We start from the raw sequence: 19,996 nt of genomic DNA on the forward strand, positions 1-19,996 counted from the left end.
CTGGGTCCTCCTCGTTACGTTCTTGGGATCGAGATTGAAGCCTACAAAAATGGTCTATTTCTACACCAGACAGCTTATGCCTCTGACATCCTCCATCAGGCGGGCATGACAAACTGTAATCCAATGCCTACTCCTCTGCCTCAACAGCTTGACAGACTCGATGTCACACCATTTGCAGAACCTACAAACTTCAGGAGTCTTGCAGGCAAATTACAGTATCTGACAATCACGAGGCCAGACCTTCAGTATGCTGTCAACTACTGTCAAGGGATGTATGCTCCGACTAACTCAGATTTCACTCTGCTTAAGAGAATTCTCAGGTATGTTAAAGGGACTCTCAATATGGGGATGCCGATACAGAAGCACAATAATCCTTCTCTCTCAGCTTTCTGTGATAGTGACTACGCTGGCTGCAAGGACACACGAAGGTCCACCACTGGTTTTTGTATTCTCCTTGGCTCTACCTTACTATCCTGGTCTGCAAAACGACAGTCCACGGTCTCCAATTCGTCAACAGAGTCAGAATATAGAGCTCTCTCAGTTGTCGCTAAGGAGCTCACATCTCCTCTCTTCTACGGGACATTGGTATTACACAATATCATCCTACTCGTGTGTTTTGTGACAATATCTCTGCAGTCTACTTGTCTGCCAATCCTGCTCTACACAACCGCACAAAACACTTTAATAAAGACTTTCACTATATCAGAGAAAGAGTAGGACTGGGACTTATCGAGACACACCACATTCCTGCGACACTACAGTTTGCCGACATCTTCACAAAACCATTACCACGTCCTTCTTTTTTTTTATCTTCGCGGCAAACTTGGTGTGTCAGCTTGTTCCGTCACCTCCACGCCAACTTTGAGGGAGAGTGTAGAAGATAAGGCCTCAGGAAACAAGCCTCAAGCCCAAGTCCAACATCAAAGTTTGATTGCCCAACATCAAAGGTTGACTACTGACACATCTCAATGGTCAAAACAGAACAGCAGCAACATTACGGAGAGAAGCAGCGACATCAACGGAAGAGTACAGGGACAATACAGAGCATTGCAGAGACAGTACGAAGTTGGTGACTAACCCTAATACAGCTGTCCTCCAAGACAAAAGTTTCTAGATTGTTCTTCTTCCTTGTATATAAAAAGATGTAAAACCCCAAAGTAAACATTAAGCAAAATACAAGTTATTCATCAAAAGTCTCTCTGTTTTCTAAACTTCTTCATGGTTTACTTTCTTGATATTTGGAATCAGATCAGAACGGGAAGAAAGAGCTGATTAGGTATGCGGAGGCGCTTACGAAATCTCGTTCCACAAATAAACTGCATAAGAAATCTGTGTCGTTCTTTTTCTAAAAGTAAGTTAGAAACACTAACTACTTTATTATGTAACACGCATTGCCTACAGTATGTGGTAGAAGCCTGTTGCGTTACATATGCATTACCTACTAGCCAACGTTAATTCAAATACATGTAGTCCATGAATTCATATGTTACCATTACTTTCTCCCTCAATTCATAATGCACATAGTAAATTTCTTTCCCGGGCAAGACCCATTTAGGCCTTACTTAATTTTTCTAATTTTGTCACTTCATGTCATAAAGAAACATGCCGAGTCTGTTTGATTTTAATTAGTGACGTTTGAAAGTTGGATAAACTCCCCTGAGTGATTCATTGATATACAAGGCTTTATATAGCCTAAGAGGTTACAACGAGCTCCCTATATAGATGGGATACACATAACAAAATATGTACTACAGCTAAGTTGTTTACAGAATATTCTTATATTCTATTACCCTCCCGCAGCTGAAGCATCGGGTCTGCGGATGGTTAAGCTGGTTCTAAACTCATTGAAGAGGCAAGTGGGAAGTCCTTTTGTAAAGATATCCGCATATTGGAGGGAACATGGAACATGAATCACTTTCACTTCTCCGATAGCGATCTTCTCACGTACAAAGTGTATATCCAGTTCAATATGTTTGGTTCGCTGATGTTGCACGGGATTGTTCGCTAAGTAGACTGATCCAATGTTGTCACAGTAAACAAGAGAAGCTTTCTGTATTGGGAGATGAAGTTCTCGCATTAAGTTGCGCAGCCATGTGAGTTCCGCAACAACGTTGGCAACGCCTTTATACTCTGCTTCTGAACTTGAACGTGAGACTGTTTGTTGTCGTTTTGCTGACCAAGACACCAGATTCGAACCAAGAAACACACAATAGCCGGATGTCGATCGTCGTGTATCTGGACAACCCGCCCAGTCTGCATCAGTGTATGCCGTCAGTGTTGATATGTTTCCACGAACGAGTTGCAGTCCGAGTGTTGTTGTGCCTTGTAAATAACGAATGATTCGTTTAAGAGCTGTCATATGTGGTTGTCGTGGGTCGCGCATGTAAAGACATATTTGGTGAACTCCATAAGCGATGTCGGGGCGTGTGAAGGTGAGGTATTGCAGTGCTCCAGCTAGACTTCTGTAGGTTTTGGGATCTGGAACTGGATCACCATCTGTTGCCGAAAGTTTTGATTGGAGATCAACGGGTGTTGTGCAGGGTTTGCAGTCTTCCATGCCTGCTCGCTTGATTATATCGAGTGTATAAGTTTGCTGACTTAAGAACAGGCCTTGCTTGTTGTAATCAACTTTGATGCCTAAGAAGTGACGGAGCCTTCCTTCATCGGACATTGGGAACTCACTTTTGAGTTTCTCTATGATCTGTTGCAAGAGCTCAATGGAAGAAGCAGTCAACATTATGTCATCAACATATAGTAAAAGATAAGCCATGCGAGAGCCTTTTCTAAACACGAATAGTGAGTTGTCTGCTTTGCTCATGACAAACCCTATCTGAATCAAAAATTTTGTGAAGCGTGAATTCCATGCCCGAGGGGCTTGTTTCAAGCCGTAAATGGCTTTGTTGAGCTTGCAAACATGGTGTGGGAATTCGTTGCTCACAAATCCTGGTGGCTGCCGCATATATACAGTCTCTTTCAAATCTCCTTGTAGAAATGCATTTTTGACGTCGAGCTGATGCATTGGCCAGTTTAAAGAGACTGCAACATCAAGGACAGCCCTTATGGTAGCCGGTTTTACAACAGGACTAAAATTTTCGGTAAAATCTACCCCTGGTTCTTGTGACTTGCCATTAGCAACGAGCCTTGCTTTATGTCTCGTAAGAACCCCATCTGCATCATACTTGTGCCTGAAAAGCCACATACAATTCACTATATTGACCTTTGGTGGTGGAGGTACCAAATTCCAACTCTTAGTTTTAATCATTGCACCATGTTCATCAGTCATAGCTGGATTCCAATTAGGATCCAATAAAGCTTGGTTATGACCTTTTGGGAGAGGAGATTTGTTTGTGGTGATAAGGGAAAGCACTTTTTTTGGTTTGGTGATACCTGCTTTTGAACGAGTTGTCATGGTGTGACTAGGAACTGGAGGCACATTTGATGTAGTGGTTCTTTGCGGTGGATTTGGCTCAGGTTCAATAGGGATGTTTTGGTGGGTGTTTGGTGTTTGAAGGATGTGTTTGAAAACTGGTGAAGGTTCATCAACGACATCTAGGAAGGTGTATTTGGAATGATGTATTAGAGTTGGATCTGCGGCTGGAAACTTATCCTCCACAAAATTCACATGTCTAGAGATGATGATTTTGTTTGTCTTTAAGTCCAGGCAGCGATACCCTTTATGTTGTATAGGATATCCAAGGAACAGGCAAGGTGTAGATCGAGGTGAGAGTTTTGAAAGGTTTGAATGGTTTAAGTTAGGGAAACAGAGGCATCCGAAAACTCTTAGGTGAGTGTAAGAAGGGTTTTTGTTGAAAAGGAGAGTAAATGGGATTTTGTTTTGGATAGCTGTCGATGGAAGAATGTTCAAGATATGAACAGCAACGTTTAATGCCTCAACCCAATATGAAGGTGAAAGACGAGCTTGAAAAAGCAGAGCTCTAATGGCATTGTTGACTGTTCTTATCATTCGCTCAGATTTCCCATTCTGTTGGGAGGTATGTGGACAGGAGAAGCGAATCATGATCCCATTCTGATCAAAGAATTCATGGAATTGACGATTGTTGTACTCTCCTCCATTGTCACACTGAAAAACTTGAATTTTTGTTTTGAACTGGGTTTGTATCATATTATTGAAGTGAATGAATTTAGAGAAGACATCACTTTTGCGTCTAAGTGGGTAAACCCAAAGATAATGAGAATAGGCATCAAGAAATAACACATAGTACTTTATGCCGCTGATGCTTGGAACCGGTGAGGTCCAAACATCAGAGTGAACCATTTCAAAAGTTTTAGAAACGGTAGAAAGAGATGTTTCAAACGGAAGTTTTATTTGTTTCCCCAAATAACATGGTTCACAAGACTTAGAAAGCTTGTTTTTATTACAGATTCCCAAAGATTTTTGAAAAACAGAGTTGAGATTAGCGTCATGGGTATGAGCTAAACGCTTATGCCAAAGAGCAGGAGTGGATGCAAGGAGAGCTGTCGAGGTTGGCTGGTTTTTATTGATGGAAGCAGGAAGTGTGTAAAGATCACCCAAACTATCACATCGGAGCAGAATTGTCCGTGTTGGAAGATCCTTCACAGAGAAACCAAACGGATCAAATTCGATAGTACACCAATTGTCTGTTGTAAATTTACGAACAGAGATCAAATTTTTGACTATATTTGGTGTGACAAGGACATTTCGAAGGTTAAGAGGACGAGAAAGGCTTTGAATGGAGGAGGATCCAACACAAGTTACTGGAATCTTGGAACCATTACCAACTATGACCGATTTATTGATACTTTGATTAAGCTTAGAGTGGAGATTACCTGCAGTTGAGGACAAGTGAGCCGTCGAACCCGAGTCCATTATCCATGGATACGCATTGGGATCAGTCAGAGATTCTGTCATAGGACTTGCAGGCGGAAGCTCCATTAGATGAGCTTGGTGGTGTGTCGGAGCTTGCTGGTAAGGCGGAGACTGATGGTAACTCATCGGTTGAGACATCGCAAATTGGGGCCGATATTGTTGTTGTTGCCATGGAGTGATGTAACTGGGCCAGGACGGAAACGGGCCTTGCCAAAATGGGGGAGAGGCCCAATTTGCAAAATTAGGTCGAGAGTGATTATTTCCACGACCTCCTCCTCTTGAACGATTGTTGTTGCGGCGACCTCCACGATTGTTATTGTTGAAGTGCTGTTACTGATTGTGCTGCTGTTGTGGACGAGGGTCTGATGATGTAACGGCAACCGTGAGAGCTGTATTTGAGGATGAGTGATCGGAATGTGTAGAGCTTGGCCTTGTTGACTTCTTGAGACGAGTTTCTTCCAGCTCGAGCATCGATTTGGCCACTTCAAATGTCGGAAATGGTTCTTTATGTTTGATTACATTGATGATGTAATCAAATTTTTCATTTAGACCATTAAGCAAATACGTCACCAAAGTTCTTTCGTTAACGGGGGCATCGACGTTGGTTAGCAAGTTGGCGAGTGATTTGATTTTCTGGCAGTACTCCTGTATTGTTCGATCGCCTATTTCTTGACTACGAAGCTCCGCATCAAGTTGAATCGCCCGAGCCTCTTTGTTATTGCGGAATTGATTCTCCACGCGTCTCCAAACATCACGTGATGTGCCACCGGTTTCAAACGAAGATCGAAAAAGATCTGGGGCAAGTGTCCCATAGATCCATAGCTTGACTAGGCCATCACGTTTGAACCAAGCAGTGTCGTTGGCGTTAGCAGGAAGGAGAGTGCCATCGATGTGTCCAAGGACATCAAACGTGAGACAGTGTGTGAGAAACAACTCACGCCAGGCATCGTAATTATGATCGTCAAGATCAAGTATGAGAGGTATGTGAGATTTGATGTTAGTGACACCAAAAGCTCTCTCTAAATTGGCTGGGGGAACGGCCATTGAAAACAAAAAAAGAACAGAAAAAGAACAGAAAAACAAAAAGAGAACAGACAGAGGAAAGAAGCGGAAGAAGAAATATCAAGAGCAATATTGGCTCTGATACCATGAAAGTTGGATAAACTCCCCTGAGTGATTCATTGATATACAAGGCTTTATATAGCCTAAGAGGTTACAACGAGCTCCCTATATAGATGGGATACACATAACAAAATATGTACTACAGCTAAGTTGTTTACAGAATATTCTTATATTCTATTAACGTTCACATAGTACATTAAAACAAACCAATCTCCGACAGCACAAATGGAGACAAAGAGAGGATTTGTTTGTTTTTCAATTTACCTGTTAAATGAAAAAGGAGTTTTGATAAGGAAAAATTGAGTATATATAAAAATAGGAGTTGCCATCAACAGACCCATGAAAGTTACTAGACAATAACCTGTTATATATGTGAACAAAAAATGAAAAAAAAAGGAGAGTTTTATGGAAGAGTGATTAAGCTTTCCGAAAAAGAAATGGCACCTCCCAAATAACGAGGGTTGAAAATCTCACCATACGAATTTAAACGATAATTGTATATCACAAACTTCCCATCGTTGTCGCTTTCATCATAAAGCAATAACCGGTTGTTGAAAAGGGATGTGACGGGTGGTACTGGAAAAATATACTCCTCTTCAATACAAGAGAGAGTTGCACGGAGATTTATGGAGAAAGTTTTGTGCCATGTCATATTGTCTTGATTCAGCGACCATATAGTTTGTGTGTCTCCCTTATCCTCCGATAAGCATAGGCGGTCATTCAAGGTGCACATCGAGATCCGTGGATGAGGTGCATGGGCAACCGGTATGTTGGCCATTACCGTAAAAGTTTCAGTGTGAAGATCGAAAGCTAAGACTTGTGTTTCTGTGACTGCATCAATAAACCAATGGAGGGATCCATGTGCGTGAGCCGGGACTTTATGACGTAGCATTGGATGAGGAGAAGAAACAATCACATCATACCTCCAAGTGTTGTTGGTGTCGAAAGAGAAAATCTCGCACGTATTAGTTTGGCCGTCGTATAGGTCTACGCAGTGAGAGTTATATAACCAAACCAACTTGTATATTCCCGTGATATTGTCTTTACCAAATCCTGGATAACCCACTAAAAACTGGTTCTTTGTATCACGAAAAAATGCTTGACATCTCGCCTCGGGAAGTCTACGGTACCATCTAGTTGTGGGATTCACCACATACATAAAGGTTTCTGAATATATGCAAGTCAGACCGTCGCAACTCCGTGTATTTCTTAACATGTATGATCTAATCGTTGTATCGACAGGGTATTGAGTATGGGTCTCAAACGAAACTGACGCTGCTCCCAGACTCAATGTCCTAAGAGAAGCTAATTTTGTGCCTTGGTCAAGCCTAGGATGGCATACCAGGATACTCGGGTCTCGAGATTTCTGCTCATGTCTTAGATGTCTCTTCTGGAAACGCCGGGATTCGATTTCCCTTCTCCATAGTTTGGAAACTGCTTTGAATCTCAATAGTGATTTCACCGGAAGTTTCTCAAGTATCTCTCCCACCACATCTTGGGGCAATTCTACAATGCTCGGGTTGCTGATAATGTCATCCACGTCTCTGTTTCTTTTAGGCATCGTCGTTCAAAAAAAAACAAGCGTGTAGGTATGTAGGTTTTGAGTTTCTTCTTAAGGTTTTTTAACTTCCGAAGGTTTATATAGACAATAGAAATATTCTAAATCTTAATCCAAATCCTACTTAGACTCGAATCTTAACTATGTCCTACTGTAATATTGATTGGTACAAGTTTAATTTCCTAAAGAAATCTTATACTAATATGAGAAGGTTTTTCTCAACTTTTGCTAAAGACATGATACTTAGCTTATTATATTTCTGATACCTGTATTTTTTTTTGTTTGGACCTAATTAACTAACTACAGACCCATAAAAAAAATATATATATATATATATATGCCAATAAAGAAAAAAAAAAGAGAAATGTGTGGAAAGAGTAGAAGAATTAGAGAAATGTGTTGTGAATTTGGAAGAAGAGTGTAGAAACCCGAATATTGTTCTTGAAGCTTCAAAGCAAGATGAGTGAAGCACTTAAAGCTTCTTGTTGAACAGCTGAGCATCTCTGATTGAACACATATAAGTCACAACGAGCTTCACACTCCAACTCCATACACTTTCTTATTGACAGAAATCATTTTAAAGTTTATAAGATCCACAGATTAAAAAAAAAAAAAAAAAAAAAAAAACAGAGAATCAGGAAATAAAAACAGAGGAGAAACGAATCAAAGTCATTGAAAAAAGAGGAGGAGAACGTTATGTTTTAAGTCATATAAATTTGATCAGGAGTCGGTGATGGGGAGCACGTGGATGCCAAGTTGATGAAGCATGCTACTTGATTTCCCATGGAACCCCACGATCTTGTGACCTTCCTTGTGGAGCACGAAGCTTGGGTCATCATCGAGTCCATAACATGGAGAAGTTCGCATGTTGGTGGTGAACTTAAGCATGAGTATAACTTCTAATTCATTACTACCTTCCACTGATGTGAGATATTCGTACGGATAGTCCAGCTCAAACTATACAATTTTAAACCCAAGAAGATCATTATGAAAAATAAGTTTGCATAATTGGACAAGTAGTTAATAGAAGTGAAGTAGTAGTAAATCACCTCTTCATGTCCAAGTAGGTTCTTATTTCCATGATGATCTCCCACTACTATCTCCTGAGTGTCATTTTCATACAGAAACTTAACGGAAAGAATACCAATCTCACCTGTCCCAATGTATATCTTTCTAACACCTTCGAAATTACTGCCATCGTCCCAAGGAGCTCCTCCAGCACCACCTTGTGCTTCTATCTTTTCCGCAGCAGGAGGAAGAGGCATCGGATAATAATAAGCACCAAGAGCCGTAATTAACCCAGACCCATTACCCTTATACCATCCATGAAATCCGACAATAGCACAACCGTTGCTCCCAAGGACAAATTCAACTGAATCAGACTCAGACCGGTCTCCAAATGTCTGAGAGGATCTCCCTTTTGATGTTTTGAAAGTCAATGACGTAACCCTTGTAGAATTCTTAGTCCCCACCACAGACGTGATAAATTCATTTGGATAGTCAACAAGAAACTGCAATTAATAAACACAATAAGCTTAAACAACATATATGTATATTTCATTGAAGGATGTGTATAGTAATAAGTATTCTGACCTCTTCTTCTAGGTCACCGTTGTTCATTCCATGGTAACGCTTTTCTACTTTGCCAGCGTTTTCATAGGTAACTCCGAGACACCGTATATATATAGATAAAATGGACACCTTTCTAATACCGTCAAAAGCACCATCATCCCAAAAGGTGCTTCCAGCAGTAATACCTTGGCATTCCAACTTTGTTGGAGTAAGCGGTGTCAAATATGCTCCAAGAGAGTTTAGATTTGTCTCAGCATATCCATGAAACCCAACAATCTTCATTCCACTGGCTGCAAGTCTAAACTTCTTACCCGTGTTGGATCCCATAAATTCAGAAGTCCTGATGTTAGTCCTGAATTGAAGCGCTTGAATGACCCCATTTTTGGCATCGCCATCGTAGTAACCCTCAACAGACACCAGATATTCTTTGTCAACATGGTTAATCTCAAACTGTAAAAAAAAAGTTACGTCTAACATTTAATTTTATACTCATGCAACTGAATAAACGTAACGTAACAGATCTAGAATTTTAATTACTATTTTTCCATGACGTGTATACATACCACGTGTGGGGAACCTCTTCTATAGATAGAACCATGAATTGGCCCTTCTATCAGATGCCCATCCTTGTCAATGTACTCAAACTTGATGAATTGTATGCCTTTTTGACCACTTCGTACATGTATCTTTGTAAAACCGGCCTGGTTGACTCCATCATCCCACTTCGTGCCTTCCTTGCCCCCTATGGATTCTATTCTAGTAGGAGTAATCCAAGTGAAATATGCTCCTAGAGAGTAAATCTTCCAATAATCATAACATGATCCGTGGAACCCAATGATTTTTTTCCCCTCTACTGCTAGTATAAACTTAGTACACCCGTCATGATATCCAATCGGTTCAGAAATCCGCAAGTTGGTTTTGAATTAAAGTGCTTGAATCCCATTTTCCTCTGTGTAGTAGCCCTCAACAGATTCAAGATGTTCATTTTTTAGGTGAAAAACGATTACAAAAAATTCCAAGCTAAAAAGGGTTTGACAAAACAAAAAACGAGTAAAAATTTCTGATGTCATCATATACCGTCTGCGTGTAAGTATTACACGATTCACCATGGAAGGATCCATCATTTGGTTTTCCACTTTTGACATAGTCGAAACGAATGGACTCTATGCCTTTCAGAGAATAATGTACATATATCTTTGTTACATCATCATGGTCAGATTCGTTATCCCACTTAAGGTTTCCTTTCTTGCTCCCTTCCCCTTCCGATCTTTGGGTCATCTCGAACAGGTTGATGAATCTTCACATATGGATGGGAATTGTGTTACTTAGTTAGTAATATATACCCTTTCCAGCCAAGGATCAACACTAGTTCTAAGTTGAAGGAAGACGATCAAGTTTTGGTGAAAAATAAGCAAACGCGACTATTATCTAAACGTAATAAGCAACATTTTGATATTCGATGATCTACATTTTAAGAACATGCTCATTACGTTTGCAAAAATTTAGATAATTAAGATATTAGAGCTTTGAAACATTGATGTAAATAAAAGCACCATAAAGAGAGAACTGACCTATTATAGTCGAGGAGAGAGACACAGCTGATTGAACTGAGAGGCTATGTTGATCTATAAGCAAAAGGATGAAGTTGTGTACTATTTTATAGGGCCTTTCACCATAAAGAGCAGAATTATAAATATTTCTTTTAAAAGATTAAATTAAAAACTAATATTGAAAACTAATTAGTTAAAACTAAAAGCAATTAAAATCCTTGGTCTTTTTAAAGCCACATAATAAATCAACTTAAGTTAAATAAAATTAAAAACTCCAAAAGGGGTGACATCAATATATTTTCCTCAAAACGAAAGTAGAACATTATTTTGTCAATATATAGTGGAACCATCTATATATTATTTTGATATAAGTTGTTTTTAGTTATCTTTGTGGCCTTATTTTGGTGAATACGCACATTGCTTCTATAGTCGTTAATATATATTCCCTTTGTTTTTTTATTAGTTGTCGTTTAAGGTTGTTTCACAGAGATTAAGAAAATCATTAATTTTATTGTTTTATTTTTTTAAAATATATTTTCTAATATTTTGATTGGTTAAAACATTAAAAAAGTTGGATGAAATTGAAATATTTACCAAACATTTGCATTGGAAATCTAAAACGACAAGTATTATGACACAAAATTTTACTTTTAATTTTTTTACACCAAAAGGAATGATCAGTGAAGCTAAAAGACTGGTTTTCCACGTAGGAAAACCAATTTGGAACAACAGAGCTTACATATATGGGGGAAAAATATATCTCGTGTGTGTGGTTTTTAGCAAAAAAAATACGCACGGATGTTATGACAACAAAGGATGAAAACTAAAGAAAAAGTGGTAAAAGAGATTTTCAAACTTGATAATGTTCAAATTCTGCGGTAAAAGAAGGCCATCCTCTAGAAAATTTATCAACTTTGTCAAATCCTTTGCAATCGGTCTTAAACACAACATCGAGATATCAGAGAGAAATAAGGCACTTCATCGCCCGCAAGAATGACTCAAACTCTGTGTCAAGCAGTGACAAACAACGCCGAGAACTTTTCAAACCAAGCTTAAGAGTACGATCATTCAAACAGACTAACACGGGAATATTCCGGAAAGCCTGGTTATCTATGACGAGAGGTATCTTTGTAATTAAAAAGAGTTGAAAAAATATTGAGTTGAAAAGTTTTTACTTCTTGTGATCATTTGTGCTTATGTTTTCTTATTAGTTAATTAGTAAGGTTTTTCTTATATATTTTTTTTTAAAAAAATTAGAAAAACACTAAAACAGAAATGACTCCTATGCCAATATATTAACATAACTTATATTGAAGTCTACTTAGGGCATCTTTACCGGGAATGACGGTGAACGTTTCTCAACAAAAATAAAAAAAAATAAAAATTTTAATTATAAATTTTTTAAAAATATAGTATATATATATGTTCCACTGAATAAATAACACCTGCCCTATTTCTTCTGAAAATCCTTTCTCAAACTTCTCAAATAGTTTTTTTTTTCTCTTATCTCTTTTCTTATTATTTTTTTTTTTTTGGTAAGAGTATTTGTATCAACAACTCCCAATTGGGTTGGTCTTATAATTTTAAATCTCATTTCCGATATTAATGGAGTAAATTCTTAAATTAAGTGGTGATAAAGAGAAAAGTTAAACAAACATTAAAAACGAGAAGGAAGACTCCTACTTCGATGGTCATTAAGAAAGACTACACAAATCACAAAGTCTTCCAAGGAATATTGTTTTCAGTAACCCCTACTTGCATTGTACTACTATTTAAGATAAGTTTTATTTTGTCAACGCTCCCAGTGTTTTATTTTGTCAACGCTTGCATTGTACTACTAAAAAAATATATATTTCCAGCTAAATTAGCTTATTCTCAGTTATTTTTTTGGACATCTTCGCATCTAAAGGAACCAAACACTGGCTCATCTATTACATTTAATAAGAAAATATATAAAATGAGAGAAACTATTAAGTCCCTTTTGAGTACAATTTAGCTTATACAAGTTTGCAAATTCGTGATACCCACTACACAAGTTTCATCTTTATCCACAAATTTTATACAAGTTAACTTGATCCACTGTTCAGATAGAGTCTATTTCACATTTCATCTTGTTTAGATCATAAAACAATGTCCCTCCAATGGAAGGTAGAGACATGAATAAAGTATTAGTTACAAAAAAAATAAGTTTGCAAATACTCATATACAAAAAGTCAAATAGTAACTTGTATCATCAGTTTACTTTCAAAAAGTCAATATTTTATTCAAACACTTTGTTAATACAAATTTATATATCTGAATATCTCTTTATTTTTAAAAAATTATTCTCTTATTATATTATCAAATTTTGTTAAAATTTACACTAGCCCAGTTTGGGATCAACAAAATTTATTAATTTAAAGAGGTTTTACTTAAATCTTTAACACCATATATATTTTAATCAAATATCATATCAATTTGTCAATAAACATTATTTCACATTGTAGAATAGACACATCCCCTATATATTAATAGAGAAGAATTTTGTAAAAAATCTTACGTGTCATTGCTAGAGAGCTTGAAACAAATGTTTGAGATTTGTCCTCATTAGTTAATATTATTTACAATTCATGCCATTAAATATGGGAGATTTTCAAAAATACCACAAATTTAAGTTTTTAGTCCAAAACTAGCACCCATTTTCAAAAGTTCCAAAATTAGCACAAATTTATATATTATTTAAATAAAAATATTAATAAAATTATAACAATGTCAAAATCGTGAGATTGCAACAATCATGTTCTCTCTCACTCCTCTCTTTCCTCCGATTCCAAATTCAATCACAGACGAACCCAATCAGATTTGTGAGTAATCCAAAGTCAGTGAAACAAGTAATTGCGTTCTCGACATTGAAAAGGAGCCCAATCATGAATCTAAGGACTTGAGAGATCTTTGAGCTCTGGTTCAGAAAAACGAGATAGCCCAAGCTTTGCAGGTCCCAATCTCTATCTCTAATTTTAATTTGAATGATTTATTTGGTGTTGGATCTAGAGAGTTTTCTAATTTGTGACCTTCAACAACGATAAATATATCCCATGACGGGGTGACAAAGGTTTTTTTTTCCTCCATTACTATGGCTCTCATACTAGAAATTGAGAACATTGTTTCGATTTGGATCCGCATCTAATAGTTGTGATGGGGATTTGATTTAAATCTCTCTCTCGGTTTTTGATCTCTTTATTGTGTGATCATTAATTTTAAATTTGTATCTTCTAAAAATTTAGTTGTTTTGGAATTGAAATTGTGTTGCATGTGAGCTTGACGGCATTTGCTTTCTTATTCTCCGGTCTCGTTCAGTACAATCAAACACAAGTTGACAATATGGCTGAACTTGAGAGAAGGTGAGCTGAATGGTTTAGTTAGAATGATAACATTTTCTTAGTCTGAATATGTAACATCCGCGAACCAAAATGTGTATTTTGGGGATGGGTGTCGATTGACACCACTGGTGGTGTCGGTCGACACCATTAATTTCTGGTTTTGTGGCAACTTGTCCTGTGGGAAGGTTGTTAAAGGGTGAGGGCCAGGATTCGAGGAACGCCTGGCGCACCAATAACCTACTGGTGGATTTGGATATCCACAGTGATGGGTTAGGATCGATGCCCTGCAGGGCCAGCTTGGGGTCCGTTGGGACGGCTAGCAGTGAGGCTAGTGGGCTAGCAGTGAGGCTAGTGGGGTCCACGGGATGGGTTGTTACAGATTTTCATAAATGAATTCAAAAGCAAACAAAATCTCTATTTAAGTTTGTGAGCTTGATTCACCAGCTTTTATAGACTGTGAACTACTTCTGGCTACAAGACTGTTTCTTCTTTTTCTTGGCTTTGGGGGTGCCTTAGGATGACTCTGAAACATACCAAGCAAAGAGTAATGACTCATAAGAAATATCAATGAAAAATAATAATTAAATGTAACCCATTTATAAGCTTCTTCGGGTCTCCCACGTTTGTTTTTTGGACCCTCCACGACAACTGGTTCATTCTTGTAACTACTCTTGTTATGCCCAGCCTGACCACATAGGCTGCAATGTGGAATCATGTCATGTCTTGTTGATTTCCCTGAATTTTTTAGGTCTTCAAAAAGTTTTTTTCGTCTGTCTCTGTTTTTTTGTCTTCCTCTTGGTTTTCTCATCTCATATATCCATATTGGAGGCTTATTTATCCTACTCCACAGCTTCTTACCATTGACAGGTTTGATGTTCTCTTCATATGTCTTCTTAAAAACTGAAGTGAAGTAATAATTAGCCACATACCATACTGGATCATCTTGGTTATCATCTAGAACACATGACATGTCTACATGGTATTCCTCTTTTGGCCTATCAACTTCTTCATCGGCACTACTATAATCCTTATACTTTTTATCTTCTAACATGTGCTGATCTCAGCTACCTGGAGGATAAATAATTGAATTATGCTCGAGAAAAATATCAAGCTCACATGATGTTTTCCCTAGAAAACAAAGGTCAACCATATCAACTTCACTTGTGGGGTCAAACAAATACTGTAAAAACTTCATCTCCTTCTTTGTCTCTTTGTACCAAATGAACCTAATCAGTTCTCTATTTTTTGCCTCCGTAATACATAAGTCATCAAATTTCTTCCATGAAATTTCAGAAAATGTCCAATGAACTGTCTTACAAACCATTTCTCCACTGTGCGTGTAATCTTCTCCTTCACTGTTCACAGTTCCTCCAAAATGGATTTTATTGTGGTTTGAAATTAGAGACCCAAAACTGTAACTAAAATTGGGAAAATTAGTGATATGCTCAAATTAACCCTAGAGCTACCCTCTCAAATTAAGAGATCATTGTAGTACTTCGGGTTGAATTCCACAAAGACACAAAATCACACAATAGAACGCAGAGTTTTATGATTAGGCTAAACAGAATGATTTTGTATTAAAATAAAAAGCAAAAGTATTGGATTAAAAAGCTAGGTCTAGGGTAATTCTCACGAAATTATAGAATATCATATCAATTAATAAATTATGATTCAATTAATTAAAATCAGATCAAGAACTCTAAACTCAATTGTAATATTAATCAGTTCTCATTGCAAATATTATCTAAGTTTAAAACTCGAAAATCTAAATATCTTTGTAAAATTCAATTTAAAAACCAGCTTTGAAAACAAGTTTAATTTATCATAAAATTACTAAATCAAATCTCTTTGTAAAAATTAATTTTGCTCATCAAAAATTTTATTAGGAAAATCAATTATATTTTCATATCAAATTATTTTCCTTTTTTTTTTTTTTGGACAAACTGATTTAATTTCATATTAACAAATTAGGGTTCGATACAGGCAAAGCGAAGAGCCTCTTTTGCTAAGAGATCTGCTTGCCGATTCATGTCCCGCGGGATAAAGGAGAAAGAGCATGATAAAAAATAAGAGAATAGGTTGAGAATATCATATAGAATCCCATGAAGTTCCAGCGGTTGGATCTTCCTATTGAGCGCTTTGATTAACAGTTGCGAGTCTGAAGCGAAGTGAATGTGCGTGAAGGCTGATTCGATTGCAACTCCCACCGTGGTGAGAGTTGCTAAGGCTTCGGCCATCAGCGGTGAAATCACATTCGATACAGAGGCTGATTCTCAAAGAAGGGGTCTGTTGGTGTGATCCTAAAAAATCCAGCCAGTTCCAACTGAGTTCTCCTTCCAAGCGGCATCAGTAAAACAGAGAACACGATTGGGTAAGGGTAGCGGAGGTTTTGGTTGCTGAAGTTTAGGGCCATGATGCTCTTGGTCTGGTTGTGCGGCCTGCCACTCTTTGGCCATGATGATTGCTAGTAGTAGGACCTTTTCCGCCAGGGGTTGCTCTTTATTGAAGATTAGCTTGTTTCTCGCCGTCCAGATGGTCCAAATAATCCAGGGTGCTAGCGGGCCAATACCAATACCAGTGGGCGGGAGATAGATTAATTTGTTCACAAGTGTAAGCCCTGTCCTCACTGAATGGATTGTGCACAGCTCTAGAGGTTCTTTGAAAGGAGAAAGGTTCCAGACTTGGGAGGCGAATGGGCACTTGAAAAAGGTATGGACTTCAGTCTCTATATCCCTGCATTAGGGGGGCACTTGGCATCTGTTGTGATTTTTCTTTTGATTAGGTTGTCTCCCACAGGTAATGCGCTTTGTGCTGCTTTCCAGAGGAGATGTTTTGTCTTAGGGGAGGACTTGATGTTCCAGATGCTCTCTTTCCACCTGAAAATTTCTTCCGATGAGGAAAGTGGAAACTCTTCCGTGATGGTGGTGGTCAAGAGATTTTCATTCAGGGCAGTATAATACCCTGACTTTGCTGAGTAGACACCATCCTTTGTAGCCAGCCAAGCCCATTTATCCGGACCTCCCTGTTTGCTGGGGCAGAGTTGGAGGATGTCTTTTCGTAAAGAGGGAGTGTTTTTTGGATCAGTTGCAGGTTCCAATCCCAGGAGTTAGGTAGTAGGAGGTCTGACACTTTGAGGTGAGTGCTTTCTTGTGTTGGGGGACCAATGGGTGTCAGTGGTTTGGAAAGTGAGAGCCAAGGCACTCCCCAAATGGGGGGTGGAGTCCCCCGAGCCGATCACTTTCCCTAGATGATTCTTCAGAATATCTCTTCCTGCACATATGCTTCTCCAACCATGGGAGGCAGAATTCGGAACAAGGCAGTCTAGAAGAGTAGTATGCTTACAATACTTCCTCAACAGTACCTTTGCCAGAAGGGTTTTAGGTTGGTTGAGTAGCCTCTAGCAAATTTTTGCCAATAACGCATCATTAAAGGTTTGTAAGTCTCGGAAGCCGAGTCCACAATCCTTAAAGAACTTTGTCATTTTATTTCAAGCAATCCAGCACATTTTTTTCTTTTCAGGGTGTGAGTCCCACCAGAATCGTGTTAGAGCAGACTGGATGCGGCTACACAAGAAATTTGGCAACTTGAAACATGACATAGTGTATGAAGGCATAGCCGCCATAACAGATTTCAGCATTGTCGGTTTTCCAGCGGAAGAGAGGAAACAGGTGGACCAACTGAGTGTCTTTTGCTTGATTCTGTCCACAATCATGGTGAAAAGATCTTTCTTCTTCCTGCTGAACAATTCCGGGAAACCTAGATACTTCCCTTGGCCCCCTTCTTTGGTGATGCCTAACTCTTTCTTCACTCTGGTTCTGATTTCGGGTCTTGTTTTTGAGGAAAAGGTAATAGATGATTTGCTTTGGTTAATTTGTTGTCCAGAGGCAGTCTCATATTTTTGGAGAATGGTCTGTAGGTGGTTATAGCATTGTTGGTCCGATTTGTAGAAGAACATGGTATCATCTGCAAACAGTAGGTGATTAATTTTGGAACTACCTTTTGCAACCCGGATTCCAACTAACTTCCCTTGTACCTGTGCAGTATTACATTTTCCTGACAGTACTTCACTGCACAAAATGAAGATGTAGGGAGACAAGGGATCCCCTAGTCGAATACCCCGCTGGGGGGTGACTAGGCCTTTTGCTTTACCGTTGATGAGGTAAGAGTAGTTTACAGTGGTTATATACAGCATTAGCCAAGTAATCCATTGTTGATGGAACCACATTCTGCCTAGGGTTGCTCTGATAAAATCTCACTCCAGCCTATTGTACGCTTTACTCATATTGGTTTTGACAACCACGAAGCACCTCTCTTTTGCATCTGAATTCTTTAGATAGTGCAGGGTTTCATGAGTGATTAACACGTTGTCTGTTATGGTTTTCCCATGAACGAAGGCGGATTGGTTTGGGGAGATGCAGTTATGGAGGATAGGTTGGAGTCTCTTCGTCAGTAGCTTTGCTATGATCTTGTAGTATACCGAGCATAACGCTATTGGTCTGTAGTCGAATACTTTAAAAGGGCTAGTGACTTTTGGAATCAATCTGACAAGATCATAGGGGCAAGCGATCAGTTATGAAGAAGGATTGAATTTCTGCGACAATCTTGTCCCCCACTGTGTCCCAGTTTGTCTGGAAAAAACTTGCTGAGAAGCCATCAGGTCCAGAACCTTTATCAGGATGCATTGCAAAACAAGCCTGTTTGATCTCATCTTGGGAGGGTACAAGGATCAGGGTCTCATTCATTTCTAGTGTCACTACTGGTTTCAGTGCATCATGGACGATGGAGGTGTTTGAAGTGCCCACTGTAGTGAACATGTTTTGGTAATAGTTAATGATGGCGGCAACTATTTCTTTCTCCTCATAAACGGCAGTTCCCTGGTCTGATTATATCACTGCAAAATTGTTTACCTTTGCCCTTTTGTTGTTGCATGGAAGAAACCCGAGTTTCTGTCTCCCAAAGCCAGCCCGAGTTGCCTCCTGTGTTGCTTCCAGAATTCTTCCTCTTTTTGATAAGCAATTAGTAGTTGAGAGTTCAGGGAGTCTATATCCTCTTATGAACATGAATTATCTGTCATGGCTTCTTCCAGCTGATCTCTCAGATCCTTGATAGTGTTTTGGCTATTATTCTGGTGATCACGTGCCCAGGAAATAATGGCCATTCGACATTTTTGAAGCCTTGAATCCACATCAGCCTCTGGTTCCAATTGGTTTATCATTAGTGGCTTTTAGCCCAGGGCATTTGGTGGTTTCATGTGTTAGGCGGTAACAGTGGGAGCAGTGATTCTTTAGATTCTTGTATTCCAAGTAGATAACCGCCTCGCTACCATTTGAAAACTCCACCACAGTTTCTTTGGTTATTGGTTCCAGGCCGTTTAAGAGGACTTTTAGCTGGATTGTGGATGATGTGATCTCCCAGTCTAAAATCTCTCCCAAGGCCTCTCCTATAAATTGGACCATGATGGCAGGGAAGGATGGGCAGATCACCGGTTCCCATTTTTAGAGGATGACCATCCACTGGTCAAAATGGTATGGTCTGTTTGCCATGACTTAGTGCAAGTCATCCTCGGTCTCAAAAGTGAATTGGAAGCAGCCCTGTCCTAAGTCGGATCCCGAGACTTTACCTCTAAGGTTCCAGCGGTTGATGAGGAAAGGGGAAAAGGGCCCACATCCTCTATATTGACGGGTTCATTAGACGTCCAATGTGGGTCAGAGAGTTCTCCTTTATGGCTCTTATTCTCTTTCTAGCTGGGGGTGAGTAACCTCTCTCAACTTCCTTGCCTTTCAGGTTTTGAGGGATGTGGTTCTCCATTGGTAGAGCCACTCGTCAGTATCACAAAATTCCGGTAGGAGTGGAAAGGTAACGGTTTAAGTTCGAAAAAATGCAGTGAAGTGACGCAATTAGAGTTTAAACTAAAGTTTTGGGGGTGCGAAGGGCATTAAAGAGGGTTTGTAGAGGCAATTACCAGGTTTAATCGGAGTAAATATGC

The 19,996-nt window shown here is 38.9% G+C and overlaps 3 protein-coding genes and 1 pseudogene across 3 annotated transcripts; all 4 read right to left on the reverse strand.

Moving 5' to 3' along the window:
* Nucleotides 1-1,642: 1,642 nt before the first annotated feature.
* Nucleotides 1,643-5,057, reverse strand: LOC104758527 (retrovirus-related Pol polyprotein from transposon RE1). The gene is made up of 2 exons (XM_019239255.2): nucleotides 4,810-5,057; nucleotides 1,643-4,573 (listed from the first exon to the last, which is right to left on the reverse strand). Exon 2 carries the CDS (start codon nucleotides 4,274-4,276, stop codon nucleotides 1,787-1,789), a length of 2,490 nt encoding a protein of 829 aa, XP_019094800.2. The 5' UTR covers nucleotides 4,277-4,573; nucleotides 4,810-5,057; the 3' UTR covers nucleotides 1,643-1,786.
* Nucleotides 5,058-6,374: 1,317 nt separating this feature from the next.
* Nucleotides 6,375-7,532, reverse strand: LOC104759971 (F-box protein At1g11270-like). Its single transcript, XM_010482832.1, has one exon. The coding sequence runs from the start codon at nucleotides 7,530-7,532 to the stop codon at nucleotides 6,375-6,377; it is 1,158 nt and encodes a 385-aa protein (XP_010481134.1).
* Nucleotides 7,533-8,180: 648 nt separating this feature from the next.
* Nucleotides 8,181-10,379, reverse strand: LOC104759972 (jacalin-related lectin 48-like; annotated as a pseudogene).
* Nucleotides 10,380-17,497: 7,118 nt separating this feature from the next.
* On the reverse strand, nucleotides 17,498-18,218 carry LOC147924834 (uncharacterized). Its single transcript, XM_087496984.1, has 2 exons — nucleotides 18,160-18,218; nucleotides 17,498-18,077 (listed from the first exon to the last, which is right to left on the reverse strand). Exons 1-2 carry the CDS (start codon nucleotides 18,216-18,218, stop codon nucleotides 17,498-17,500), a joined length of 639 nt encoding a protein of 212 aa, XP_087353110.1.
* Between the last annotated feature and the right edge of the window lie 1,778 nt (nucleotides 18,219-19,996).

The sequence above is a fragment of the Camelina sativa genome, chromosome 17, assembly GCF_030686135.1.
Source record: "Camelina sativa cultivar CO46 ecotype springtype chromosome 17, ASM3068613v1".
Classification (NCBI taxonomy): Eukaryota; Viridiplantae; Streptophyta; class Magnoliopsida; order Brassicales; family Brassicaceae; genus Camelina; species Camelina sativa.

What these genes read in the sequence shown, in the direction of transcription:
- LOC147924834 (XM_087496984.1), bottom strand. Translation starts at nt 18,218, where the DNA reads ATGGATTACTTGGCTAATGCTGTATATAACCACTGTAAACTACTCTTA. An exon ending in CTACTCTTACCTCATCAACG is followed by an intron (nt 18,078 to 18,159) that starts GTAAAGCAAAAG and finishes CATTTTGTGCAG; the next exon opens with TGAAGTACTGTCAGGAAAAT.
- LOC104759971 (XM_010482832.1), bottom strand. Translation starts at nt 7,532, where the DNA reads ATGCCTAAAAGAAACAGAGACGTGGATGACATTATCAGCAACCCGAGC.
- LOC104758527 (XM_019239255.2), bottom strand. Translation starts at nt 4,276, where the DNA reads ATGGTTCACTCTGATGTTTGGACCTCACCGGTTCCAAGCATCAGCGGC.